The 11335-nt window shown below is 43.1% G+C and overlaps 1 protein-coding gene across 7 annotated transcripts; it reads right to left on the reverse strand.

Moving 5' to 3' along the window:
• Positions 1–563: 563 nt before the first annotated feature.
• Positions 564–11252, reverse strand: cdhr5-rs (cadherin-related family member 5, related sequence). 7 transcript variants are annotated; one of them, XM_086268805.1, is made up of 16 exons: positions 11073–11252; positions 9176–9264; positions 8491–8699; positions 8356–8412; positions 8181–8273; positions 7966–8052; positions 7774–7884; positions 7408–7572; positions 7092–7182; positions 6911–7017; positions 6346–6546; positions 6148–6270; positions 4214–4292; positions 1773–1966; positions 1328–1348; positions 564–1115 (listed from the first exon to the last, which is right to left on the reverse strand). In XM_086268805.1, the coding sequence occupies exons 2-16, from the start codon at positions 9246–9248 to the stop codon at positions 765–767; spliced, it is 1962 nt and encodes a 653-aa protein (XP_086124931.1). In that variant the 5' UTR covers positions 9249–9264; positions 11073–11252; the 3' UTR covers positions 564–764. The 7 variants fall into 7 exon arrangements, with proteins under 7 accessions (XP_086124931.1, XP_086124927.1, XP_086124929.1 ...); XM_086268801.1 differs by adding an exon at positions 6861–6872 and having other exon boundaries at positions 6979–7182; XM_086268803.1 differs by adding an exon at positions 6861–6872 and having other exon boundaries at positions 6979–7182; positions 9176–10353.
• Between the last annotated feature and the right edge of the window lie 83 nt (positions 11253–11335).

The raw sequence follows: 11335 nt of genomic DNA on the forward strand, positions 1-11335 counted from the left end.
CAGAGAATAAACATAGTAAATAGTTACATCCACCTACAACCACAATGCTTGACAGTAAGTCATATATGGAATGAAATCTGGGCTGAACACAAGCCTGCCTGTAGTAGGTCAAAAAACATATCTTAGCGATAGCAACGGGACTAGCCTCTTACGTAGCAAATTACACAGATAAAGTCAAACAAGCATCACTCTCATCTTACAATACTCACATGGTAAGCACGCACACAGTATTAACTCACACAGGAATGCAAGTAAATACGTTATCCTCCGACACACCTCCCATCTGTGCAGAACTGCACTGAACACGTTCCCAACCGGAAGTACAGATACCGAGGTGCATCATGGGTAACGTAGTATAAACAGTTACAATGAACAAGCGGACTTTTAACAGTAAAGGATGGATGGACAGACAAATGGATACCTGGATTGATGATGGCTGGATGGACGGACAGATGGCTGGGTTGATTTTACAAATGTGTCTGTAAAATCCTGATTTATTAAAGTCGAGATCTGATTATCAGAACAAAATTAATTAATCTTCTGGAAACAATAAAAAGACTGACATCATTAAAAGTTTGTTTTTATTTTTGAACTTTTTTTCTCCACAAAAAACCCCCAATAAGGCCGCCAGAAGAAAAAAAAGTGAATCACGAGTATGACTAAAGTACAGTTTGGATTCCTGCTCTTTAATTGGCTGAATATGTGACTAGTTTCTTTCTGGTTTCTGATTGGTAGGGTTTGGACACCAGTGGCATCTCCTCTGATCAATCAGTCTTCATGTTTTCGTCTCTCTGAGGCATCCCAGTGTTGACTGCTGGTATGTCTTCACCATGAATACTTGCGGGCTCAACTGGCAACCTCAGATCCTCCCAGGTGTGAGCTCCACCTTCATGTTTCTCTGCAACAGTAAACAGGTGTGATGATGATGATGGAGGAGGAAGAGGGGGTCTGGTCCTGCTCTCTCCAGGCTCGCTGAGCTGTGATGATGATGGAGGAGGAAGCAGAGATGGCCTCCTGGTGTAAACTCCTTGTCTGCCATGAAAACTGCCAGACTGACGAGTAAAAGCTCTGCTGCCGTGTGACGACTCGTCCACGAAGACAGGTGGGCTGCTCACCTGAGAATCACACAGCACAGGTCAGTCTCTCACCTGAGTCAGACTGCGCATAAAGTCCTGCTATAAACAGGAGCTAAAGAGGAACCAATGTGTTAAATAGTAAAATCATGACATCAATGAAAGCTGTGTTTGAGGACTTCAGGATCTACTGTTCACCACATGACACGAGTACTGAAACCACAGGAAGCGACATCACATTCAGAATAACTCACCATGTGAAACCACAGTAACCTCTGCAGAGAGATGACACACATGACTCAGTTTAATATCTGAGACACAACAGATTTTATCATCTGAACCTGTGAGCGGAACAAACCTCAGAAACAGCAGTCTGAATATGTGATGCTGCAGAAACGCTCTAGACAACAGTTTAACATCTCAGTCTGACTCATAGCTTCATGTTTCAGGCGGTTCAGCAGAATGAACACAGCATTTATTTCCTCATGAAATTTCAAACAAAAGACTATTCAAAGATTTCTAACCTGTGGTTTAATAAAACGGGTCAAAGAGGCAGCTGTCATAGGCTTCAACACCAACTCCATGAAAGGTGGATGGGTGGATGATGAATTACATCACATTAGACCCTCATGCTCTCTGTCCGGCTGGTGTGTGAAATTCAAACACCCCCTCAGGTGTGTTAAAGGTTTTACTTCGTACCACATTGGGATGTTTTCCGAAGGCGATGGCGGGGCGATCCTCAGGGTTCTGCACGCGTCTCCTATGGACGGTCCAAAGTAGCAGAAACAGAATCGCAGAGAGCAGCACGATGAGGATAAGCACAGCGATTCCTCCTGCCAGCGTGCTGTCCACGTCTCCAAACAACTGTTGCTCCTTGAACGCACCACTTGGCACTGAAACACAGAAGTTATTTCAGTAAAAGCATCATGGGAGCTGTGAATGTGTGTGTGTGTTTATCTAATAAAGGAAACAGATCAATGTCCTTCCTACTCATCAAAGAATTAGTGATCAGTTACCTTTGACCGCTCGCATTCAGTCCCCTCTTGTAAGTAAGTAAGTAAAATTTTATTTATATAGCACATTTCTAAATAAAAGATCACAAAGTGCTTCACAAGGTATAAGACAAAAACAGACAAAAGTTAACAAAATGCAATTCTAAAAAGATGTGTTTTTAGTTGTTTTGTAAAAGTGAGTCCGCAGATCTTAAGTTCTGAGGAAGAGCGTTCCACAGTCTGGCGGCCACAGTGGCAAAAGCTCTGTCTCCCTTGGTTTTCAGCCTTGTATGCTGAATAACAAGTAGGCCCTGATCACAAGACCTCAGGGACCTACTAGGGACATAGGGCTGTAAAAGTTCAATGATGTAGGCTGGTGCTTATCCTTGAAGAGCTTTAAATGTCAGAACCAGTATCTTAAAATGGACTCTGAATTCAACGGGGAGCCAGTGCAGCTGTATAAGCAACGGTGTTACATGAGAGTACTTAGATGTTTTTGTCAGAAGCCTTGCTGCAGCATTTTGGACAATCTGCAGACTGCAGTTTTTGTTTAGACATGTAAACAGTGAATTACAGTAGTTCAATCATGGTGAAATGAATGCATGAATAACAATCTCCAGTTCAGTATGAGATACTAAAGGGCTCAATTTAGAAATGCTTCTTAAATGATAGAAGCAGGACTGAACCAGAGATTTGACGTGAACATCCAGGGTAAGAGCAGAATCAAAGGTTACCCCAAGGTTCCTGATAGACGATTTCACAAATGTTGAAAGAGGACCAAGAGCATTCATTATGTTAGGTACATGTCTGTCTGGAGCACATACAAGGACTTCGGTCTTTTCTTCATTAAGTTGGAGGAAGTTGTCAGCCATCCAACCTTTGATGGATTCTAAGCACACATTTAGAATCTGCAGCTTAGAAACATCTTCTGGTTTAAAAGAAATATATAGCTGGATGTCATCTGCATAGCAGTGGTAGCGAATGTCCTCAAAGGGGCTCAAAATATGCCGGAGAGGAAGTAGATATATTAAAAACAATAAGGGCCCCAGCACAGAATGTTGTGGCACACCATAGGACAGGGACGTGGAAGATGACCTGTACTTAGAGACCGCCACAGAAAAGTATCATTCATAGAGATACGAGGAGAACTACTCTAAGGCAGACCCAGATACACCAACCCAGTATTTCAGCCTTTCAAGAAAAATGTAATGGTCAACGGTGTCAAAGGCTGACGTGAGGTCCAACATTAGGAGTACAGAACATTTTTCTGCATCGTTTTGCATCAGAATGTCACTGGAAACTCTAAGAAGGGCTGTCTCAGTAGAATGAGCTCCACGAAAGCCAGACTGAAATTTGTCAAATATATTATTGAATGTGTGAATGTGAGTGTGAATGGTTGTCTGTCCCTATGTGTTAGCCCTGCGACAGACTGGTGACCTGTCCAGGGTGTACCCCGCCTTTCGCCCTATGACAGCTGGGATAGGCTCCAGCGCCCCCCGCGACCCTGAAAAGGAGAAGCGGAAGCGAATGGATGGATGGATGGATATATTATTATGTTTGTCTAAAACTGCTGTAAGCTGCTTAGCCACAACCTTCTCTAATATCTGAGCAATTAACAGTATTTTTGAGATTGGTCTGTAATTGCTAGTGAGAGATGGGTCCAGCGTGGGTTTTTTTAACAGGGGGTGTATAGCAGCAGTTTTAAAATAAGCATGGACTTTACCAGACCCCAGTGAGGTGTTAACTATGGTGAGCACACAGGGACCAATAGAGTGGAAGACATTTTTGAAATACGATGCGGGTAAAATGTCGAGTGAACAGGAGGATGCTTTCATTGCATTAACTATTTTTACCAGCTCTGATAGTGAGACGGGTAAAAAGCTTTCTAAAATGACAGGCCGAGATGGCGTAGGAACTGACAATGCAGATGCTGGTGGGGACAATTTTTTCCTTACATTACTTATTTTTTCTAGAAAGAAAGAAATGTTTCACAGTCTTCATTAGAAGGAATAATGGCAGCAGGTGGAGCAGGAGTAACAATATCAGTAATAGTGTCAAATAACACCTTGTGTAATGTCACAGCTTCATGTTTGTAATATGTGTGTTTGTATGTTCATATTAACGCATGTTCTCAGGTTTCATGCTCACCTGCTTGGCCTCTCTGCAGGACTTCGATGTCCACTGAAGCTGACACTTCTTCTCCCGACTCTTCATCTCTGGCGATGACCTGCAGAGCGGACATTAGAGCATTGTTCACGGGTCAGCCTTAAGGTTAAAACCAAAAATCATCCAAAGTAATGATTAAAAACTGTTGTGTTTGTTTGATTTTTCTAGACCAACATTAAAGTGTTCAAAGAGCTGAAGGGGATTCACACTGTGAAGCTTTTAGTCCTGATCTTCAGTCTCTCCTCCTGCTGATTCTGGTGTTTGGATCACTTCCACCTGAAAGATGTCTCACTGCAGCCCGAGGCCTTGTTATTTCACAGAGATGTTTTCTTACAAATCCAAACAGATTTATTTTTAGCATTCTTTGACTACAGGGGGACTTTTCTTTCTTCAGCTTAGTTTGTTTCTGTAGAATCACACTAAAACTGAAAAATTGTACTGCAGTGAAAAAAAAACTACTTTGCTGTCTTCCTATTGTCTCCTCATCGGTTGAGGCTCTGCTTTTTAACCACCTGTCACTGCCATCAGACAGGGGTTTTGCACCCTTTTTTTAAACATCTGCAACTCCCATAACCCCCAAACCATTTGCTCAGTTGAAAGAATTCCAATGGTTCCTGAAAGCAGTGAGTCTGTGCTTTTCACTGATATTAGGGTCATTACTGTAATCTGCTAAGCATGGTGTCACAGCAGCTCCACAGAGACGTTTTTGCTGTTTGCTGTGTTGTTTTCAGTTTTATTTGCCAAGATTTGGATGTGGCGCCCTGCCTGGGGTTCCAATAATGACTCTAATATCAGTGGAAAAAGCACAGAGTTAATGCTTTTTGGACCTATTGGAATTTTTCGATACCGCCAAATGTTCAAGAGTTATTGTAATATGACCTAAAAGTTCTAAAACCCAGTTTTAACAAGTTAATGTGCTCCAGGCCTCTGTTTCTAGTTTCATTGGATAAAAGTATTTATTCTCAGCCTCTTCAGCCTTTTATTCTGTGAAGCATGTCTTTAAGTTTTTAAAAACTTGTGGTGCAACTGCACTCTGTCCGCTCACTGGGTGCTGGACACCAAAAATTGAACGTCCCAGAGAAGAATCAATGTGGATCTGAAGCTGAGGTCCAGAACTTTTTCAGAGTAATCTAAACCAGGTAGCAGTAAGAGTTACTGAGGATCACCTCAGACCTCTGGGCTGACCTTGGTCTATTTTCAGCATCTTCTTCCTGTCATATGGTGCCGTTTGTCTCTCAACATGAACTTTACTGATATCACTTTAGCAGATAGCAGATGTTCCTCCATCTTTCTGTGCTCATAAGTTTATATTAGCGTAACTACCTCTCTGCAGTTAACCATCAGCTACACTTTCACTGATGTTCCAAACATGGCTGTTAGTTTCTTGCTTACTCCATATTTGAGGCACAGCTGTTTTATTTCAATCGGAACATGATCTATCATCATGAGATATAAACTATCTAATTTCCTGATGTTAAACATTATTCTACCAAGCACACTGATCATTTTATTGGAGGTGAAGGAAACTGGACCTGGTAATGGTCACTGACCTCCTGCAGACACTGATACACACAGAGAAACCATCCAGGATAGATCCACCCTTTAAAATAATTTCAGGTTCAGCTAATTCAAACCACATCCAACCAACCTGGGATTAAAGTTAACAAACTGAAAATCACCTGATTCCCATCTTACAGGTGAAGGTCAGGCCCATCAAGCCTCTACCCCTCATTATTGCTTATTCAGACTTCTGATATTATTTTAAGGTGGAAAAATTCCACCTATAAGACCATGGATCCACTCTCTCAATGAGACATTGAGTTGGTGCTAGCAGCGGCAGCTAATCGTGATACTGGTGGTGACAGTATACTGGTGGTGTTTAACAGGTGAGTTGGTTTGATCTATGTCTAACTCACCTGTAGGATTTGTCTGTCAAAGGCGCGTAGTTGGTTTGTCTTGGCGATCAGAACCCCCTCCTTTGTGACTTGATACAATTCGGATGGAGGATGGAGCAAATAGTGGATATTTGGGTTCCTGCCCTGTGATTTGACAGTAGAGATGACTCACTGATATGATGATGTAAGTAACACAGGTAGTGTAGCATGTGTTCTTACATCAGGGAAGTCACGGTCTGACACCTGGACCTGCAACACCTGGTTCCCATAGGTGGAGACGATGGAGGCAGGGCTAGAGCTCTGGATGATGAAACCTTTGTAAGTAGTTCTGTTGAAGGCCGGAGGAAATGCGTTCTCATAGAGAACTCTGACCAGAACTGACGCCACACTGTACTTCAACCTGTCATCCACCTGGCATACCTGTACAGGTGAGAGGGAAAGTAGATGTCTCACAGTTTTCAATTCAATTCAATTCAATTCAATTTTATTAATACAGCCCCAAATCACAATATCAGTCACCTCAAGGCACTTTATATTGTAAGGTAGACCCTACACTAATGCATAGAGAGAAAAACCCAACAATCATATGATAAGTGCTATGAGTTTGGCAACAGTGGGACGGAAAAACTTCCTTTTAACAGGAAGAAACCTCCGGCAGAACCCGGCTCAGGGAGGGGCAGCCATCAGCAGTGACAGGTAGGGGTGAGAGAAGGAAGACAGTATAAAAGACATACTGTGGCCAATTGCTGTGAATGAAGCAGAAAACAGGAAGGTATGTCGTTACCATGATTGTGAGCATGTAGTTTGTTGTCAGTCGTTGATCATCTGCTGCTCTGGTTAACCTGATCTCACCTGTTGTGTTGTTGATCGTGAACCTGCCCTGATCATCACCTGTGGGTGAAGCAAACACACCTGTACACACATGTTTGTACATGAGTCTAATGGTGAGTGTGAGTGAGTCTGACCTGAGAGGATGGTGTAGGTGAGAGGAGCATTGATCCCTTTGTCTCCATCCTCTGCTGTGATTGGGCCAGGAGAAAAGTCCAGACCCACGTCCTGAAACAAAAAATAAATAAATAAATACCTGCAGGTATGTGGACAGGTATAAAACTTGTTCCCTAAATGCTGGGACGCTAAAATCTAAATGACTTGAAAATATTGTGATACTGAAAAACATCTCCAGAAACATTGGGCTGTTTTTATTGACATTTTATGGTCTGGTAATGTTTTCAGAAGCCAGTTTGTAAATAATTGCATCCACCTGGTTCCTCGGGTATTTACCTGGTGTTTCTGTGTGATGTTGGTTGTGTAGGTGGGATTCATGCAGACAGGCACACCTGGAGACACAGGTGTGCAGGGCAAGAAGTGAGGATACTGGTCATCACCATCCTCGATGTTGATGTTGAGAACAGCAGATGTGTTGAACTTGTCCACAGTGTTTGATTCCTGTCAGGTATGTAGAGGTGTGACATTATTTTCACTTTTCTGTGATAATTTGACGATCAGATATCACAGGGTTTGTTTTTTTTGTTGAATAGTCTTGCATTCCTGCTGGTTAGAGTGTAATGTCCTGTGATGACTTCGCAGTAAAATAAAACCTCTGACCTCACCCTGATTACCTGGATGTATCACCTGTCTAAATGTTACCTGGGCCCACATGATGAGCTGCAGGTGAGTTCTCGTCTCATAGTCCAGAGGTTTGTTCAGAACTACCTTTCCAGTATTGGGCAGGTCGATCCTGAAGAACTCGGCATCTTGCTGCAGGCAGACAGATGACAGGTGAGATAATAAAGAGCTGCAGCTCGTGGTCAAGCAGCAATTGGTGGGCGTTATTCTTACTGATGACGGGTCGATGATGTAGCTGATCATGTCCCCATCTGCATCAACAGCCTTCACAGTGAAAACCACCGAGTTCACTGCTGTCAGCTACACACAAAACAATGAAAAATCCTGTTTACACAGGTGAGGAAACACCTGAGGCACCTGTTAAAACGATGTACATGTGATGGATGCTCATTGGCTGGTTAAGATGAAGGTAATTTTTCTGGTTGTACCTCACTGACGGTGAACGGCTGAATTGTCTCCAACAGGAAGTTTGGTTTGTTGTCATTTTCATTCAGAATCTCCACCAAAATCCTGTAGTTACCCTGAAACAGGTGCAGACTCACCTGAGCGACTCTGAGTCATCAAATGTATTTACCGCTCAGCACAGGACCTCAGATGACTTACCTGTATGATGTCATTTTCATAGCAAATTAGCTCTGCAATGAGCACTGATCCCTCCACCTGTCAGACAGAGATCCAGCATGAGGTGAGACATTTTAAGATGTATTTCTGCTGCAGGTGAGAGGTGTTCAGGTGTACCTCTCGGTCGAGGACTCTGAACACTGAGGAGTTGAGTCTGATGGTCCGGCCCTCTAAGTAGAACCAGTTGGCGTTGCGTCCCGACAGACACAGGCGGATGGTGTTAGCTCGTGGACCTGCAGTGATGTTGATGCTGGAGATGAATTCACCTGTTGGACTATTCTCTCTGACTGAGGTGAAGATGTCGGAGCAATCCCGACATAGGCTCGCTGAGGATGAAGCAGAGGATATCTGATGTGTCCGTGGCAGTGAGGACGATCAATAACTGATTATGGTTTCATTGATCCGGTTCTGTTGTTATCTAAAGACATATTTAAAGACAAACTTCTCAGGAGTGTCTGAAAGTAGAGAGTTACTTTTTTAGTCCTGATTAGGACTTCAGGATCTTTTTATCACATCACCTTAAACCAACCTTAGATTACTAGCCACATTTAACCAAATCATGCTGCACCGTATTTACCTCACATTCCCATTATTTTACAGTTGCCAGTTACCCAATCGAGCACGTCTTAGGACTTGGAAGGAAGCCAGGATATCCGACAGAGCCCACACAGGCATAGATCATGCTCAAAAAACCCTAATCCAACATTGAGATTCAAACCGGGCTGCACCACCGTGGACAAAAAGGCACTGACGACGGCAAAGTGCCTGATATCAGAGAAAAGCCGTTTTTGAATTGTCTTACCTATAACAACATTATAAGAAAGTCTGAGAGCCACCTGCCACAGCAGCAGCCTGCAGGACCTCAACATCTTCATCTTTGACCTCCTCCACCTGGTAACACAAAGTCAGTGAGCAGTATAGGTAAAGAGCATCAACAAAGTCAACCAACCAACAATCAACACAACCAGCCAAGTTTCTCAGGTAGGGAGGGCTAGAGCCTATCCCAGCTGTCTGAGGGTACACCCAGGGGACTGTGGGAGGAAGTCAGAGTACATGCAAACTCCACACAGAAAGGCCCCAGTTGGTCAAATTGAACTTAGGAACTTCTTGCTGTCAGGCAACAAGTGTGGCTCAGTGGAATATGTAAAAAAAAACATATATATCTTGAAATATATTTGATATATGAAGTTATGACTGAGATGAAATGACCTTAGTCTCTACACCATCGTCTAACTGCTGTGGATTTCTCTCTAATATTGTTGTTCATCACCTTATAGTATAAAACATCTGGCTCAGCTCCGTTGAGGTGATTTGTTAGCCTGTTTGTGTGAGTTCTCAGATTCATTTCACTTGTTTCATAATCACTGTGTGAACGTAACATCTGAGCAGATTTTATCTATGAGCTGGAAATACGAACTCAGAGGTCACAGTGTAGTCTGCTGTGTTCACATGTGACAAAAAGGTCCTGAGGTGGAACTCTGCAGTGGTCAAACAGAGCTGACCTCAGAGCGGTGAACAAACAAGACGTGACCAAACTGAAAATATGAGCCCTGAGCTCTGCCGCGGTCCACTAAAATGTCACATGATCATATTTTTTATGACCTTCAGCTGCAGCTGTGGAGTCAAAACTGGATGAAACTCAAGCTGTGGTATTTTTTTTAAAATTCGGATCAGCGAGAGGAGGATCAGAGGCTGACACCGCTGCTCATATGTCTTTATCAGGTCATCACGACTTTATACGTGTTCAGCTGAAAATCATCACTGCACCTTATCCAGGTTTTATTTTGAAAGGCTCTGCTGTGTTCTCTCCATCTACATCAGGGATGCTCCTGCAGCCTCGAGGATGTGTAGAGTCTCATAAAAAACAGACTGATGATGAAGGCCTATGATTGAAACGTCCTCCTCGAAGGTTTCCTGCTGGTGAACAGTTTCCTGCATTGGTCTCCTCAACCACGAGCTCAGCTTCCTTCTCTTCAGTCCCTGTGTGCTCAAACATAAACCTCACACCTCAGTTTGATTCAAGGTCCCATCACAGGCTGAAAAAGCTTGATCAAACTTGATGGAACAAAGTGTTTAATGTTCGCCATACATGCACACACTCACGCACACTCACACACGCACAATCATAGTACACCACAGTAATTAAGTAACAGATAAAGTGACAGAAAAGTTCCTGTCTTTTTGCAATCTGCTATAGAAATGTCTTTTTTTTTTTTTTATCATGATGGGTTCCCAGCTTAAAAGAAAAGAAAGAACAAACATTTTCTGTAAATGAAAAAAAACTTCCTGTTACAGGGCAGTGCTATCGAAACCTGGAGCAACATTTCTTTGTCATTTAGAGAAACTGAAATGTGCCACCGGAGTTGTACTTCTTTATCTTATATTCAGATGACTCAGAGATTAAATGTGCAGTTAAACATCGTTACGCTGACAGGAAGGCCAGTTTCACCGGTCTGACCCCCCCCCCCCCGTACGAGGCCCAGGATGTGAAAGAGTTTAACATCCCTGATCGAAAGTGTAAGAGAACAGAGGAATAAAATGACACAAATCACAAGGAGTAAAACAACACAGCGACAGACACACACGACCAGAGTTTTTACAGCCATTGGTTCAGATCGCTGCGTGTTGGCCTGTGTTAACCCTTCACCTGCCACTTCACTTTTTCCTCTTACCAACTCTTCATCCTCACACAGACTCACCTCGCTCTCTTCTGCTGGCCTACAGTCGGCCGATGTCTCTTGACCTTGCTGCTGATTTCATCCTCATGTCATCACACATTCATGTTTTTGTGTTTCAGCCTTGATCTGTTGTTCTGCTTTGTCCCCAGAGAACAGAGCGCCTTGTCACTGTGTGTGTGTGTGTGTGTGTGTGTGTGTGTGTGTGTGTGTGTGTGTGTGTGTGAGAGAGAGAGAGAGAGAGAGAGAGAGAGAGCATTAGAGGCTTACCCGGCATTAATGAGCAG

The sequence above is a fragment of the Aulonocara sp. 'chitande type north' Nkhata Bay genome, linkage group LG17, assembly GCF_057382095.1.
Source record: "Aulonocara sp. 'chitande type north' Nkhata Bay isolate Kocher_YH1m ecotype deep benthic linkage group LG17, A_spYH_male_GT1.1, whole genome shotgun sequence".
NCBI lineage: Eukaryota > Metazoa > Chordata > Actinopteri > Cichliformes > Cichlidae > Aulonocara > Aulonocara sp. 'chitande type north' Nkhata Bay.

Bases quoted from the DNA above. Each gene is read 5' to 3' on its own strand.
- cdhr5-rs (XM_086268801.1), bottom strand. From the start codon at position 9,248: ATGAAGATGTTGAGGTCCTGCAGGCTGCTGCTGTGGCAGGTGGCTCTC. The intron at 8,700-9,175 runs GTAAGACAATTC...CTTCATCCTCAG, and splicing joins TTCTTATAATGTTGTTATAG to CGAGCCTATGTCGGGATTGC. The intron at 8,053-8,180 runs GTACAACCAGAA...TTTTGTGTGTAG, and splicing joins AGCCGTTCACCGTCAGTGAG to CTGACAGCAGTGAACTCGGT.